Genomic DNA, 17334 nt, shown 5'->3' on the forward strand with positions numbered 1-17334 from the left:
CTGTATTTTGCACAATCTATTCCTCCTCTTCTACTCCTAAAAGAAATCATAAATGAATGCATATGAAATCCATTGACTGTTAAGTCGTATGCTGGTGAAGTCATAGCATAATTCCCATTCAAGAACATTGACCTGTGAGGACCACATTCCACTCACTCACTAAAAAGGCAAAACAAAGTCCAAAGCACAGCTGATATCTTCTGTGTTCCCAGTGTAACTAAAACATTAATTATAGCAAAACAAGTGTAAAAAGATTAAGCTAGACTTAAGAACAACAAACAACTTAAAGGTAGAAATTTAAGGACTGAAGCTTCTCCGTTAAACTTGGATGCTAACTTTCTGATATACTTAGCCGTGTTCTTAGAAACTCCCAGAACTGAGCATCACAGAGCAAAATCTGTTGGAATGATCTTGACTTTCTCTTGATTTCTTTTTATTTTTTTAAACCATTCAGGAAAAGAACACCAGTTAGCACATTCCACGTCTTCTGTTATTAATAAAACTGGAATCTTAGCTGAACTATCATATTACATATTTTTTAAAAAATCAAAATAATATTTATCCCTCAAATTAAATTGAATGGTAGATAATTATCTACCATGATATCAGCAAACTAATGCTCTGTAGTACTCAACAGCACAGGAATATACAGGCTGCTTGCACAGTTTAGGTATGCTGATAGTATTGACATCCTACAGCTCAAAAGAGATAAACATGGGTATATGGTATGTGCAAGTGCTGCATTTACAGATTTAATATTTTTATAAAAGGTCTTAAATTTAACAGCAGTAGCATGTAAGACTTCATGATAATGTCTGTTTCATAACACTTGATTTTTCTTGGCAAACACTGCTTTATAGTTAGCATTCTATAAAGCTCAAAAATGGACATAAAAAGCTTTATTTGTAATATTGGCCATGTAGTATTGTACTTGTATAAAGATACCAAACTTTGATACTTATCACAGCCCTAGACAGCTGTATTAAATATATACTCAGAAGACAGTAGGCAAGTAGCATCAGTTACTTGCAGCAAGATCTGCTTCAGAGGCCACGTAACAGTGAACCGCATATCACTATAAGTGATCTTTATGATCATCTAAATCATATGATTGATGCAGCTCTAATTTCAGGATTATCTTAAGCCTCAAGATCAAAGTTTCCATAGTTACAAAAATAAAATTTGTGTCATCTTATCCTGGGACTACATGGTTTTATTCATGTCTGCACTCACATAATTGAATACTTCTTACTTCAAGGCCAATTCTGACATCTGGATGAACTCGCAATTAAGTCTAGTTATTTAGTACTGGAGCACTGCTGACATGATTACATACTAAAGATTCAAACAAATACAACTCTTATTCTGAGCAGATTTATTTAGCTTAGGCATTTTTGCTTGGCTTATTAGAATTTTTAGAGACTTTAGTGCTCTCCCTTAACGAATACCAAAGAGTTAAGAGATTTCTATAATATATTCTTGCAAGGACAAAATTTTGTTTTTCCTAAATTGCAAATATAATTTCTCCCAGTGCTGCTGTATTGCACAGCTGCCCCAAAGGTGATCCAAGAAGCTGCCTGTTCCATCTCATTTCTATAACAGCTGCACCATACGGCACTGCACAAAACCACCGAAGTTTAATAACTCCATTTCTGAAGCTTTCCTCACACACTCTGCAGCCAGTTTCTAACTGCCAAAAAATTTGTCCTTAAGTTCAAGAACAAGCATGGAAGGCCAGCATTAATTGTTATTGTATGCATCCTACATAACATATGTCAGACAGGCTTTTTTTGACGGCATATATTTTACATAAGCATGGTTATAATCATGAAAAGGAATAACAAAATGCTTGTTAATTAATACATTTTGAATACTACTATTAACTCTGCTGTAATCAGAGTATCACAAGATTTGATAGACATACAGGAGCACCCCAACCTGTTACCTGCTGCCTCAGTAATTCCAACCACAGCACAAACCTGCAAGCTCTTGCTAGGTATGCCTGGTGAGAAGCTATTATCTTACAGAGTAAGTTTTTGTAACACCAGTACTTCAGATACAGCTGGAAGGAATCTGAACAGCAAGCCTGTACCTTCCTGCTAGCTCAAGGAAAGCAAACGGGGAGTGCTGAGAGCCACATAAAAAGGAACCTCAGTGCAATGACTCCACAGCTATAACTGAGCATCCTGCACAGCTAGATTACAAATTAGCCACGTCCAGTCACAATGATGTCATATGCTGTGCACGATCTTTGCAATTCTTAACTCCCTTAATCCCCACACACCCTCTTCCTTCCTCGTGTTCTACAGAGATTGGAAATGCAGCAGCTTCTGCTAATTGCCTGAGCGTTTTAACTGAGTCACAACCGCACAGCTGAAGAGAAATTAAAAACCAGACCTCCACCTGAAGCTGCAGGCTGTGCCACCCGCCTGGGCAGGAGGGCGTTTCGCGACGGCCTCCGGCTGCCAGCGGAGGCTGCCGGCGGGCCCAGGGCCGCGGGGGCGGCGGGGGCACCTCAGCTCCGCAGCCTCCGCCCGGCTGCTCGCCGCTCCCCCGCCCCTTCCCCGGCTGCTCCGCTCGCCCCCGCGGCAGCGGTCCGGCCCTGCCCTGCGGTAGAGGGGCCGCCGGGCCGCACACCACCACCCCTCGCCTCGCCGCGGGCCCGCCGCCCCCGGGGACGGGGCGCCGACCCCCCGTGGGAGGGCGGGGATGCGGCCCCCGGCGCTGCCTCCGCCCGCGCCGCCGCTCACCATCCGGGAACTCCCGGTCGCTGATGTGCTGCAGGTGGGGGCCGCCGCCGCCGGGATCCGAGTCTCCCGACTCGGCCTCCGCCGATCCCGAGCCGCCGCCGCCCGCCGCCGCCTGGTACGCGTCCGCCCAGCGGTCGGGCCCCGGCGCTGCCCCGCCGCCGCCGCGGGCCCGGCCGAGCTTGGGGCTGGCGTCCGGGGATACGCAGCAGGTGACGGTGTTGCCCATGGAGCTCGGAGCTCCCCCGCCGGGCCCCGGCTGCGCGGCGGCTCCCGGGCTGCGGCGGGGGCGGGGGGGGCCGGGCCGCCGGGCTCAGGGAGGGAGGGGAAAAAGGGAGGGAGGGAGGGAAGGAGGGGGCGGGCGTCAGCGCCGCATCGCCGCCGCCCCGCCCCGCGCGCCCCGGCCGGGCGCGGCCCGCCCCAACGGCCGCCCGCGCGCGCCACCGAGCGCCGCCGCTGCCCGTGCGCCGACAGCAACGGGCCTCGCGCGACCGGCCGCCGTCCCCCGAGCCGGGGAGGGGGAGGGGGGGAAGCGCCCCGCCGCTGCCCAATGGCCTCGCGCCGCCGCCGCCGCGTGACGCCGCGCCGCCAATGGGCGCGGGGCGCGTCACGCCGCCGCGCCCTGCCGCGCCCTCCGCCGGCGCACAGGCACACGCACTCGTGCACGCAGCCCCGGCGCGGCCAATCGGCGGCGCCTCGGCCGCCTCGGGCCCCGCCTCGCCCCGCCCCGCCCCGCCCCCGGGGGTCCGGGCTCGCGGGGCCCACGTGCGGCGGCGGCGGCGGCGGCAGCGGTAATAATAATGATGATAATAATAATAATAGCGATAGCAATAGGAGGAATGAGGCTCAGCGCGGCTGCCGCACGCTGCCGCTGCGGTGGTTTCGTGCAGCAGCCCAGGGAGGGCTCCAGGCTGCCTGGGCGCCGCTGGCTGAGTGTCAGAGGTTGCCCCGGAGCTTGTCATGTGTCTGATGCGGGGGGTGCCCCCCCTCTTTTTTTTTAAGAGTTTTAAGGGCTTCTGGTGGTGTTTTCGTGGTTGTTTGCACACTGCCCTTGCATGCGTGCTAAGCCTTGGCAATTGGGTATGGAGGCATTTGGGGGTGTAGCCCAGCACAGCAGGGTCCCTTGTATATGGAATATAAACACACTATTTATAGGTATATATACCCATGTATGGGGTACGTTGTACCCCGCTGCTTCCTTAGGACCTGCTATTTGCTGCTGTGCACCCTTAACTGCATGAGGTGGGGGGAAGATGCATTGCGCCTGGAGGTTGGCAATCTGGGACTTTGGCTGTATTTTATACATATATATGTATACACACACACACACACACACACACACACACACATATAAAAATATACATATCTCCTTACCCAGCTGCGGTTGTGCTTGCTGAGCTTCTCAGAGTTGCTCAAACGCGCTCCAGGGAAGATGGGCAAGATACCCACGGCCTGATACTGGAGGCGCTCATAAACCTGAGCGTACGTGGCTCTGCCGCGGATCACCTCGCTGTCACCACAAAGACTTAACGCTGGCCGCTGATAAGAATGGCACTGCAGAAAGCACAGGAAAACAAATATTTTGAAGGAGTATTATAAAATAATGCTATTGTATGCGCAGTTACTCCAGAGATGGACAATTTTGGAGTTTAACTCCATTTTGTAGCAAGATCCTAACACTGGCATTTCCGTGTGACAACAGGCACACAGTTTTCGGAAAAAAACAAACAAACCTAGTTTCTCTGAGAAGAAGTCATAAAACTGTATTTCTAGAACCAATATGACAATCTCAGGTACAGAAAGGGGAGGAACGAAGTGATTTACAGTCTTGTATGAGGATCGCTCCCTCATACTGATATATTACTGATACATTACACTTGCTCGCTCACCTGCGTGTTCCCTGAGCTTTGCCAGCTAAGCCTCTCTGACATGCTGTTTTTAAAGCCGTGTTACTCCAGAGAAATCTGACCTTTCTACGGATTACAAGCACGGTTCAGAGCAGATTTGCTTTACGAACCACTTCAAGGCCTCTCTAACCTTCTTTGAAAACTGCTTATAGCTGTGGCAGGCAGCAGGATTCAGAAAGCTCATGGCATGGGGAGAGAAAGTCGGTGCATATCCCCCTTGGAGCTGTGATTTTGAGGTGCTGATGGTGGGGAAGAGAGAGGAGCTAAAGGGCTGGTTTGGTTTAGTGAAATAATTAATTCCCTGGTGAGAACAAGAGTTGGCTTGCATCTGCTCTATTTAATATTAAAAATGGAGTATTTTAGTATTAAAGACAGCGGTAACTTCTAGCTGGGAGGGCTCCCATTTCTCAAATTGTGTTAGTCCTGCTCCTTGCAGCTATGTCAATATGTGCAAAGGGATGGCATGGGTCCAGCAGAGGTGTCACTGCAGCACTCTAAAACACATCCTGCACAATTTCCCCATGTCGGAAAGGCTTGAGTCAGTGCTAAATCTATGCTTCAGTGTGGCCTTAGGGAGCCCTTTGCCAAAGATGTGGTTTTGGGCAGCATAAAATCTGTGTTTGAGGGCAAACAAACAGTGAGCAAGTGGCTAACTAGGGACTGGAGAGCTGAACAAAAATCTGCTTCTGCTTAGATTTCCCCTCAGTTTTATCAAAATAGCTCTTATGATCTTAATAGAGGTCTGATTTATCAGAATAATATGACAAAACCTGTTGCTCTGTGTATTTTCTGCAGAATCTGGCAATCCATTTAATAGTATAGCCTGAGCAACAACCTGCAGAGAGGAAACACGTTATCTTTTATTTATGCAGCTTAGCACTCTATTGATTTACTGCTCTAGCAGTATGCTGAATACCAGCTATCATGATTTATTACCAGTCCTGGTTCTCTTCCTATTATCTGTCTCATCTTTCTACTTTGTTTGCTTGATTTACCCCTGTGAATCATCAGACAGTTCCATTATAAAAAAATCAATTATTTTGATGTACAATGGGCAGCATATACCTAGTTCTGCATTTTGTGTGATAAGTAAGCATTTTGGATGGTGGATCTCAGCAATAATGAATGCGTAAGCTGAAAATAGCTTATATGTACCTTTGAGATTCAGCCTTGTGTTCTCCTGCTTCAAGAAGGGAGGTTTCTGCCTCTTGGTCCTCTGTTATCACCATTTCTCCCTAGAATAATAAAGTCAATGAACAGCAACTCACAAACAGCAAATGCCATACTTTTACATAATCCAGTGGACTGAATGGCTTTTCCTGTCTGCTTGAAGCGTTTCCCATTAGTTACAAGGTTCCCCCCACCCCACCTCGTTTTAGTGCTGTCCTGTTTTACCACGGTTGCAGATGGGATAGGCAATTCTAATTTTAGATGATAGTGCAAGAAAGGTGGGCTGGTCTTGCTGAACTGCACTGATTACAGGACCATAAAGATTAGTAAGTTGTATTGCAGAGCAGCAATAACTATGTCCTAGCTATTGTGGGAGAGTTACTGCCATGTAGGGCGTTACATCTCTGCTAGGGAAGAGTTTGAGGATCAGCCATCGCTTTGCTGCCGGAAAGTGCCTGTCCTACCAGTGGCACTGCACCCTTTCTACACCTTATTTGGGAAGGATGCTTCAAGGTGGAGGGGTACTTGGTGAAAATTTCAGAGACACACGCTGGCAGAGCTTGCAGGCTGATGGAAATAGGATTCACCGGTATATTTGTTGGTTTGCTTCAAGCCAGACATTAGGCCTGTAGCTCTTGGGAAGACGCCTAATCGCTACCCTCCAGCCTGTTCTGAGCGGGGCTCAAAACTGCATGTTTGCAGACAAAATTCAAACAAACTGGAGAGAGCTTGTGTCCTGGTCTGTACTGGGCAAACATGTCTCGAAATTGTGAAAGCTTTTTCTTTAATGGGATGAGAAAACAGTTTATCACACAGCTTTAAATACATGCAGTATTTGTAGTTTGGATTAGTGCCGAGCATTCATGCTCAATTAACCTCTTAGGGATTATGTACTTTCATTTGAACACTGCCTTGGTGCTGCAGTAGACTAGGATAACTCAGGCAAGAAGTGGCACAAACCAAAACCTGCATTTTGGACAGATGCAAACCCTAAATGAAGCTGTTCTGGTTTCCCTGCCACACTTTTCCCATTCCATTCCATTCCATCTCGGCACTTACGCTTCCTTAGTCCTCAGTCCTGCCAGCAAACCGTGCCTAGGCAGCACAGTAAGTACGCAATATTTTTTTTTAACTTAAATCTTTCTTTCATGAAGATGAAAAGTAATTCTCTTGCTTTGGAGTTCACAAAGAAAATGCGACCTAAATATAACAAATTACAAAGAAATAGCTCAGGGGTACCGACTGCCAAATGGATTTCAGCTAGTGTTAATGCTAGTGCTGGTGGGAGTTTATAAACTTGACACTTAATGTCACTATTCCCTGAGGAGAGCAAGTTTGTTATACAGGTCTTCATTTCTGCCCTCAGTGATGTCTCACGTTAGACTTATTTTAATAAGTCTATGCTTGTTTCAATTTTCCCAAAAGAGAAAGGAGCTTTCCAAAATCTGGGAAATTAATCCTAACTTAAGCCCATTGTGGAAGTTGCTGTAACCACCAGGAAAACTTCACACAGCTTTTAAGGCTGGGCAGGATTCTGAAATGAAACATAAGTCAGATCATAATGACAGGAGGAGGAGGAGGAGCAACCTAGATTCTTGAGATGTGGAGATGAAAAAGGCCCATGATTGATTCTGAAAAATACAAAGGAATAGATACGTTCCTGCTGTACATCTAATGAGGTCAAAGGCTCTATACTAGCAAGGAATTTAGCCTGCCAAGTACTGCATGCAGCTTTTGAGCTGTAAGCTTAGCTACATGTATAATTATATGCAGGATGCATAATAAATGATGACTGCCAGGCTTGACAGGACTAATATTAGCGCCACCAGCTGTGTTTTGGCTTGTGGGCTCACCAGAGAACGTAATTCTGTCTCTTTGCTTGGCCCATTGGCTCCACACACGAGCACACTGTCTGCCTGGGTTCAAAGGGATCCTGTTTCTCAGACAAGTCTTTACACTTCCTACCTCAAGCTCTCCCTACTGTGGTTACTTGTAGGTAGATTCTTGCATGTTTTTGTTTAACTCCCTGTCTGAAAGTTTAGGGCTTGTGTTTGCAACTACCTAACTCTTTAATCTTTTGCTTCGCAATGCAAAACCATGCTTCCCATGATCTGTGAGAAGCAGTATCCCTGAGAGGAGATGTCAGAAACCATAGTTACGAGGTCCTGCCTGAGTAATGACTCCTGAAAAACTCCAGAATCCACAGATATGGTTTTTGCCCACACTACCTGCATTAAGAAGCAGAGAGACTGCTACAACATTGGAAATGGAAGTGTAGGATATTCCTAAAGCCAGCCAGTTTCACGGTCACCAGCAGCCCCAGAAATAGAAAAAGGCGCTTTGCAAATGTTTAGTTGTGTTTCACAGGGCCAAGAATTTAAAGTCCTGAAAATTCTATCGTTATCTTCACCTTGGTTTAGTACTGAATATGCTTTCCCAAGGCTGTGGGCTTCCTTGCTTGTCTGTAGGAAGATAACATCAGCTTTGGGATGTGTTTTGTTCATCTTCCCCCCTTCTAAGAAAGTATCTCAGCTGTGGGAGAAAGACTGCTTTCTGACCTTACTTTCAAGGCAGTCTATGGATAACTTGGAGAAGAGCCAAGACATTGTCTTTTCCTGGAAACATAGCTGCAGGAAAAATGAATCACTAGGTTGAACCTGTATAACCAACTGAAAACAAAAGCTCAGAGTTGTGTGTCTCACTGTTGCAAATAATGGGGGAAAAATAGGCATCCTGTTTTGAAATCTGCTACCAGCTGACAGGACAAAAATATTGCAAGAATGATTGTCTTTTGAAGCTGACAAGTAACATAAATAAGACTATGGCCATTTAAGGGAAAAAGCCTGAAGCAAAACAGTAGCTAGGGAAATAGGAATTTCCAGCATTTTCATTAGCACTAGGAAAAAAAGTAACCAGTGAGGTTGTTCAGCACATACAGCATGGATTTTTAGTAGCTCTAAATTTTCACACTTTTTTGTCATCTTCTGTACTGCTCTTGGCTGGCAGTGAGTATATCCTAACCACACCCAGGATTCAGCGTTTCACAGCATGAAGACTGCAGTACTCATGTCACAGATTAAATTGGCGCTTTTGTCTCTGCAGCAGTCTAAGATAGTATGGGCAGTATGGGCAATGCAGAGGATTCTTTGCCAGCAGATGAACATCTGGATCACTGCAGTGATACCGATGGCACATTAAAAACGCAAGCATATGGGAGTTAACTTTAACTTTTAACTTTGCTTCTCTTTTTTTTTTCTGATCCTCCCTTCCTTTTGTCTTAATAAACATAAAACTCTTCAGTTATCAAATGTTTAAGGAAAAGCTAGCTGCAGCGGGCAGAGTTAATGGAGAGTATCCGAGAAGAGAATTAGAGATGTATTAAAGGCAAAAAAGAACAAAGCCTGCAAAGTTGTACTCTGTGTGCTGTCGGCAGTGAGCTGCCAGAACCACCATGCTGACATACCAAGCCTTAAAAATAGCTGTTACTGCAGGGCAGGTATACAAGTTTCCTCTCCTATGAGAAAAGGATAAATGCTTTCCAGTATTTTAGCACAGACACTAACATGGATGTGTGACTTCATTCAGCAGAGTAAAATTGCACATCTAGCTCCTGTCAGAAGTTTGTTTAGGGTAACTTCTAAAGGTTTAATTCCATCTCTGGGTCACCAGATACTGGAGATGGGCTCTGAAGAGCCTTTCCCATTAGGTTTTAGGTACCTGAAATTGCTTAGACTTGACTGTTGCTTGGTCTCTGTTGTCTGAAGGATTTAGTGCCTAAAGAGGAGAAGAAGAAACACTGCTAATGCCATTATGCATAAAAATATAAAAACGCTTTCTTAGACTTGGGTTCTGCCTGGTTTTAAAAGGGTAATTCTTGCACTGGGGCAGATCCTTTTGCATCTACGCGAATGCTCTGTTGTCTGCTTATCTACATAATTGTTTTTAAAGAAAACTGCTTGCACTATAATTTCCCCTCTGATTATATAATGCTGCACCTATAAATAAAACAAGAAATGTGGGCACCTAAAATTAAGACTCTAGATCCATATTCAGGGCCCATAAAAGGACTTTTAGGAGTGTAGGACCCTTGCAGGCTTCACTAAAAAGAAACAGAAAGGGTTGGTGCTTGTTGTGCTGCAACATCAGCTTGACCTTTAGGAGCCCCAGAGCAAATTTGTGAAAACTGAGGCTTTTTTTTTTTTTTTTTTTTTTTTTAATGCAAGATTCTCACTTCCTTGCAGCAGCACTGGCATTTCAAACACAGTGTTTCACAGTTTTTTGTTCCTCCCCCACTATCCCACATGCTAGACACACATTAGTCTGATCTAGACCACCAGCCAGCTGCAACGGGTAGGGAAATCAAAGCACTGCACTGCGACTTACCTACCACCGCCCTGCGCTCAGAGGAGTCGAGTATGACAGGGCGGCCCTTCCCCGTCGGAGGACCCAGCAGGGCCACATCCGACCCCAGTTGTGAACTGATGCACTCTCACATTTCACTCATGTGCCACGGCATGAGAGGCATGCTCCTGTCACTGGACTGGACACGTGGCATCTTGTGGTCTGGAAGCCTGGAGAATGGAGACATGCCTGTAGGTTTGTGAATGTTTGAAAGCATGGTGATAAATACAGGCGGTTTCCAGTAAATGAAGTGCAGCTGGAACTGCAGTTCTTGCTTACAAGTAGGAAGAGCTTGCTCATTTTGCTTTTTGTTGCTTAATTAAAACTTCAGCGTAATGTCGGTTTTTAGAACTGCAAGGCCTTTGAGAGAGCAGTCACATACTGCCACTAACAGCTAAGTGCTCTTTCTGTAACAAAGCATGTTAATAAAGGTGGTGATTATGTATGACAGTTCATCAAGGCATGAGGTTTAAGTCATGAACATAATGTTACTGATGGGAACTATTCCTTCTTCAGAGGCTCCAGAAATTTCTTGAGTTTCACTTTGTGCACAGCGCTCTCTTAAGAAATTATGCATCTTTATATTTTTTCTCATTACGTGCACTGATTAATGTAACTGTGTGTAAAGGAAATGACATGGTAGATCAGACCACATATTCATCTCAATATTAAACATTTTTGCAGGGATCTTGCTGAACCAGCAAGATATAAAGTCCACTGATAGCCTATCAGTTTCTGCAAAAAACTTAGGCTTTCATTTTCATTCACCTCCTTGGTTTCCAGGATGATGCAGATCAGTTCAGACGGAGGCTCTCTTGATTCTGCAACTACAAGCTGCAAGGAGCCAGATTCATTTCTTGCTTTATTCCTTTTGTATTTAACAGCAAGGGCTTCACCGCTCCATCTGTCTCATTGCTGTGGAGAGTCTGGGAGCTACTGGTGGAGAAGTAAACATAAAAAGTGTTAATCATTTCACTGCTAATCATTTGAATGACCATATATGGTGCTACTTAGAGAGAAAGACCGCTTTCTTTTCCTGGTTTTCCTCCAAGCTTCTCATTAGCTAGTGTTTAGTTGGTTGATGGAAGTTTTTAGCAAGATAGCTATTTGTGAAAACATTACTTCAAAGCCTGTTCATATTTCAGCAGAATAACAACCAGAAGTAGCCGAAATTTTTGTCGAGAGGATGGAATTATACATGCATGACCAGAAGTTTCTACACAAGTAGTCGCTGCTAGCCTTTCCAAGAGCAGAGCAGAGCCATTCGGAGGAAGGCATTGCTGCCAGATGGTTATCAACATCACAGCTTTTTAGTTGCAGAATTGACAAACAACAGACAAAAAAATCCAGCTATTTCTATTTATACCTGCCTGTGCCGTGGTGACTGTGACGACGTGGTGGATGCAGCATTTCCCCCATGTTGTGGACGGCTCTGGACTCCAGGTGCAGCCGCGCACTGGGTGCAGAGGGCTCGTTTCTGAGGGAGAGTTTTAAATATCAAGCAGCAAAGAGAAGATTTTGGTAAAGGCAGTACACGAGTATAGTTTTAAAATTGCTATTGTACTCGTTCCTATCTCATCTGCTCGATTATTCCATCTTCTGCGTATTACATTGCTCTTAAACAGTTTTTAAATTATCCCGAGAAGCTTACCTGCATGTGACCTAGCTGGGTTTACCTACAGTGGGGCACACCGTGTCTGTGCTCTGTCGGTCACGGAGTGAGGTAAGAACGGACCTGAACCAGTGTCTTTTTTTATTTTAACTCCTTCCTGCTTACCCTAAAATGAGCTGTTTTCCTTGAGCCTGCCTGCCGGGTCACACGCCAGGCTGGGCACACGGGCGCCTGCCCGGGCCTGCCGGCGAGGCGCCGCTGGCGTCGCCCCCACGCCACGCTGAGCAGTTTGGGGCAAGCCAAGCACAGCTTTCCCGCTCCCTGGCACACGGCCGTGCCCCGGCCGCAGGCCTCAGGGCCTCTTCTCCCCACAGGGCGACGCGAGGCGACGCGAAGGGTGGCCATGGCGCTGGTTCCCTACAGCGGCGGCGGGGCCCTGCCCGGCTTGCACAGCCCCGCCGTCACCTACCACTTCGCCGGCCGTCCCCTCCGCATCGAGCAGAGCTGGGCGCAGCAGGGCGTCGCGGCCGTCGTCTGGGACGCGGTAGGTGGCCGGCGGCCGTCCCTTCGCCCCACCACAGGCAGGGCCACGAATGCCGTGCCTCAAAATGGCTGACCAAAATGGCCAACCAAAATGGTGACCAAAATGGCCGACCAAAATGGCCGACGCGGCCCCTTTTCCCCAACCCTGCCTCAGGCCGTGGTGCTGTGCGCTTACCTGGAGGCGGGAAGCGTTGATCTCCGTGAGCGGACTGTCATCGAGCTGGGAGCCGGGACCGGCCTGCTGGGAATAGTGGCCGCCTTGCTGGGTAAGGGCCCTTTGCTGGTTTGGTTTCTTAGCAGGCTGCAGCGCTGCGGCGCAGCCGTGGTCGGCGGCCGCTCGCCTGAGACGTGCCCTCCTGTACCGCTTAGGTGCTCGCGTCACCGTCACGGACCGGGCGGCAGCGCTGGCGCTCCTGGAGTCAAACGTCCGGGCTAACCTACCCCCCGAGCTTCAGCCGCGGGCTGCCGTGAAGGAGCTCACCTGGGGAAAGGACCTAGGCGGCTTCCCTGCCGGGGCGTTCGACCTCATCCTGGGCTCAGACATCGTCTACCTGGAAGACACTTTTGCGGATCTGCTTCGGACGCTGGAGCACCTGTGCGCCGCGCACACCGTCGTCCTGCTGTCCTGCCGCATCCGCTACGAGCGGGATCTGAGCTTCCTGGAGATGCTGAGAGGCCGTTTCTCCGTACAGGAGGTCCACTACGATCCCAGTAAGGACGTACATGTATACAAAGCGCAGCGGGCCGGTCGCAAGGATGAAATTTGACTCCCTGCTTTGTTAGTAAGCCATCGATGCTGTTCAATCCTCCCCTTGTTTCTACCGAATACACTTGTTTTTAAGCATAAAATTGCAGGGATTGTATTTTTTCCACTGGCTTGTCCGATGTGGCAAGGATTGTGCACGCTAGCAATCTGCCTGTTGAACCTGTGCTTAATTCCTCGATACGAGATGTATAAAGTCTTCCACTGACTTTTCATCTAATACCATTTCTCGAAGCTGATTTAAATCGTAGACATCTCCATGTATGTAAAACATTATTAAAAGATCTGTTGTTTAAAATCAAACTCCGTAATGACTGCTGTGGGACACATACAAGTAGATAAGTTAATTTTTTTCCCTTATCCCTTTCCTCACCACTGGAAAAGTAACTTTCCTCCGGGGCAGATACAAATGCACAGGTATGCCAGTAGGGCAGCTGCAACAAGAAGACTCAAACTGTTCTTTAGAGATCGAAACAGCTCTTGACTCTCGAAGTGCTACCAGCTCGTGTTCTGCTTCCTGCTTTAATTTGTCTGTGGCTCGTTTGGTCTCTGAGAGTCGCTGCGTAGGGGAGCAGGGAGCTGCCGTAGAGGTTAGCGTCAGGGCCCGCGTGTGCTTCGTGCTGCTTGGGAGCTTGCTCGGCCTTGGCGAGCTTTCTGTGTGCTCTGGGAGGCAGACCCCGTCCTAAGCAACCGATTTCATTCCTTGGGCTTGCAGAAACAAACGCCTGTGTGTGTTTATCCCATAAAATCCTAAGTGAAAAATGCTGCAGGCTGGAATGCGGCTCGCGTCCCAAGCAGACCTCCTCCTTTTTCTGATGGGGTGAGAATGACTTTGGTGAAAAGTCAAAGCGTCCAGTGGCCTCGTGGAAGACAGCTATGCTTCTAAATGCAGGAATTGCTTAAGTCCTTTTTTTTTTTCATGTAAGTGGAACTTCTTCTGTTTTATACTTAACTTTCGAAGTTCCAGATCAGACTCAAGCTTTGAGCATGTTGATGGGTTCAGCACTAGCACCAGCACAAGCCACCAGCTGTTCTGAGGCATGGACACGACGAACTCTTGATCTCCTCTGCTCCCATCAAACTTCCCAATTGAAAAGGATGCTTAGGGCCTGTGGCCCAGAGGTGACACGCAGATCACAGTCTGTAAATGACACGTTTGTCATTACAGCTGCCATGAATGAGGCCTCCAGATCCTGTGAATGAGGCCGAAGGTCTGTTTCGTTATCCTTGAAGATCCTCTCACTTTTTTTCTGCCAAAGTTAGCTCTGACCCTGGTCTGAGGGAGGCGATCCTACACAACACAACAATATCCTTGTGAGCCACATGGTGTCACTAAAACAGTGCATACTCGGCTTGCTGAGAGAGCCGTCCAGAACTTGAGTTGAAGTTCTTTGAGGGAAAGAAAACGGCACCTTTAATTAACAACACAACATGATATGAGCTCTAATGTGCCAGACATGACTCCTTCTATCATATCAACTGGGAGAGCAATGTTGGAAAAAAATTACAAGCTCTCTGTACTCTAACTTCTCGCCACTCTTCTTCCTGCCCTCCACTGGTGTTTCCTTCTCTCCTGGTTCACCCGGGGTTACTGTGTGTTTAGCTGCCCCAGCAGGAGCTGGCAAGGAACAGAGCGCCGGCTCTCGCGCTCAGCCGTGTGCAGGACTTGGCCCGTGAGCAGCGCCCGCTACCTGGCTGCGCTCAGCCCTGCAGCTTGCAATGCTGTGAGCAGTTGCAGCCTGCGCTTTTGCCGTAGTGGGCAAAACGTGCCTGCGTAAATAGCACAGAATAAAGCCTAGTGTAGCACCTGCACGCTGTGGGGTTAAAGGGGCTTTGCTCTAGATTTTGCTTTGAAGATAGGAAAAGTTTAGTATTTTTGAAACAAATCAATTTGACAGGGTATTCTTTCATTTGTTTAACAACTTCCAGTGTCTGCTTTCCTGTTGCTGCTGTTGTAGCCATGGCCTACCTGAGAGAGCAGGTACGTGGCAGGAGAGAGATTCGGCTTGACTTCTTCTGTGGGTTGCTGTTGCGCAGCATCTGCACGCAAAGCCCAGGGAGTCTCCTCGAATGTACCTGTTGAAGAAATGCACCTGCACATGAGCAAACACTTGTGGAGCAGAGCTTGAGAGAGACGCTGACAGCTCAGGTGAGTGTCTTGCCTCGGCTCCGCAGAGCTGCACTCTGGGTTGGCCCCTCCGTAGCCCAGGGTGCTCTGATTACACAGCAGAGAGACCTGTCCTCAGACCACTGCCGGGGTGTGGTGCTCCCTTGGGTGGAGACCAGTCCCAAACTGGGGTAGCAGGTAGATGAAGCAGGGTTTGACTCCTTTCTGCCCGCAGCCCCTGTACACGTGAACTGCTGCTTTCCCGGGGGCCTCTGCCCTTCATGAACAGACGGAGCAAAGAGCAGGGGTAGGTGCAGCCATGCCGTGGCTAGCGTTAGCGGTGACTCGAGGCATCGTCAGGAAAGCTGGGCTGTGGGGTAGGCCAGCAGAGAGAAGAGGCGGACAGGAATATTGCAGTTGGGTTTAGCAACCAACACGAGCATGGTGAGCAGTTAGGTTGCTTTTTAAGCTGCAGGTACCAAATAGCATTAAAGTCGGCACGTTAATGCCGACAGCCCATTCCCATCAGGCAGCACGGACACCCACCTGCACCAGCCAGCGAGCAGCGCCGTGCCGTGTCTCAGGCTGGCCTTCGTAGCCCTTCTGTATCACCACCGTTGCCCTTTGGCTCGCGGGACTGGCAGGAGCGAGCAGCGCTGGATGTGCCGGACAGACGGAGCACAGGTGCCATGGCCCGGTGTGCAAGCGCATGGAGAGCAGCCCTCGGCACCGAACCGGCAGGGCTGGACGCGGCAGCAAGCTCGGGAGTCCCGACTGGTCCGTCCAAGTGAGCTTCTGCCCTACTGTGAAATTACAGGTGTTAACGCTTCAGCGGCCGTAGGGCAAGTACGGTGGCGCGCCGCCCGGGCGGTTTGTACCGCTGTGTTCGTCCCAGCACCGAAGAGGTCAGCGCGGTGGCCTTTTGGGCGATTCTCCTGCGTCGGTCCCGTTTTGTAAAATGATGTGAACCCATCTGGAAATAGCAAGTGCGCATGGGACCCGCAGTGACGGGGTGATGCATGGACGGTCTGTTGTGAAATGAACTACTCACCCAAGGCGAGAAGGCCCAAGTCAGAGAGACGTGACTGGATGGACACGGTATGAGGTTGCGAAAGCGTTCCTGAAACGTGCCTTGCTGTGAGGGAACAAACTTTCCTGAAATATCACTACAACTAAAATGATGTCCGGTTAATATTAAGAGATTGAGCATGAAATTCAGTTCTTTATCTTACAGCAAAGAGCTTTAAGGTGCAGCAGTGTCAGGAGAACCAGGTTTACCCGCTGACCTACTGGCTGCACAGGGATCTGTGTTATCTGACTTTTTTTAGTAGGAAATTCAAGCCCAACTATATTTTTATCTTGTGGACTAACCCCTGTTTGAGATTCTCCTTCATTACTGAGATGTAGTTTTCTGAATAAATACATGACTATCATTATGAAAATGCTTGGTTGTGAAAACCATGAAATCCCAGCCATAATGAGCTGACCTTACTACTCTCCCTCGATTTCACTAGAGGTGTGTTTACATCAGTGCTGAATTTGTTCTTTTGGCTTTTATCCCGGTGTTTTGATACAGCTTTGTAGATTACATAATCAAGTTATGATCTTTGCAGTGTTTCTTGCCTTCTGTTCTGTTATTAAGATCAGTAGTACATGGTTCACAGGAATGTTTAGAAGTGGGAAAGACAGCACATTTAAACTGTAAAAGAGAAAAACCTGTCACACGTTAATCAAACAGAACTATTCACCACGAGGATGGGTACAATAAGCAGATTTAAAAATAAGATTTAAAAATGGAAGAGAAACTGTCCTTTAGGTTTTAACCTCTCATTACTCTAATTCAATTTAATTAAAATTAAAAAGCTTTCCCTTTGAGAAAATCATCTCATAAGTACTTACAGCAGGTTACAGACAGGACACTACAGTCTGCTTAAAATATGCCTTTTCCAGTGGTTCTATCCAGCTACCGTTTGTCCCTAAATTAACATAAATGTAAGATCCTGCTCAAAAAAGAGACTTTGTAGAGTTTTTTAAAGTATGTTTATGTGACTGCACATAAATGTTTGTGTAAAAAGGGAGTTAGG

The 17334-nt window shown here is 47.6% G+C and overlaps 2 protein-coding genes across 5 annotated transcripts in view; one reads left to right on the forward strand and one right to left on the reverse strand.

Annotated features, from left to right (window-relative positions):
• The window catches only part of CCNYL1 (cyclin Y like 1), a 36722-nt gene extending 33672 nt beyond the window's left edge, over positions 1–3050 (reverse strand). Inside the window, exon 1 of the mRNA XM_062578338.1 lies at positions 2751–3050. Within this exon, the coding sequence (XP_062434322.1) occupies positions 2751–2976 (226 nt within the window). The 5' untranslated portion in view covers positions 2977–3050. The remainder of the gene's footprint in view (positions 1–2750) is intronic.
• Positions 3051–3478: 428 nt separating this feature from the next.
• On the forward strand, positions 3479–13446 carry METTL21A (methyltransferase 21A, HSPA lysine). 4 transcript variants are annotated; one of them, XM_062578762.1, is made up of 5 exons: positions 3479–3538; positions 11374–11948; positions 12212–12381; positions 12535–12646; positions 12750–13446. In XM_062578762.1, exons 3-5 carry the CDS (start codon positions 12241–12243, stop codon positions 13145–13147), a joined length of 651 nt encoding a protein of 216 aa, XP_062434746.1. In that variant the 5' UTR covers positions 3479–3538; positions 11374–11948; positions 12212–12240; the 3' UTR covers positions 13148–13446. The 4 variants fall into 4 exon arrangements, with proteins under 4 accessions (XP_062434746.1, XP_062434747.1, XP_062434744.1 ...); XM_062578760.1 differs by having other exon boundaries at positions 3503–3538; positions 11371–11948; XM_062578763.1 differs by lacking the exon at positions 11374–11948 and having other exon boundaries at positions 3495–3538.
• Positions 13447–17334: the final 3888 nt, after the last annotated feature.

The sequence above is a fragment of the Rhea pennata genome, chromosome 6, assembly GCF_028389875.1.
Source record: "Rhea pennata isolate bPtePen1 chromosome 6, bPtePen1.pri, whole genome shotgun sequence".
Taxonomy (NCBI): domain Eukaryota; kingdom Metazoa; phylum Chordata; class Aves; order Rheiformes; family Rheidae; genus Rhea; species Rhea pennata.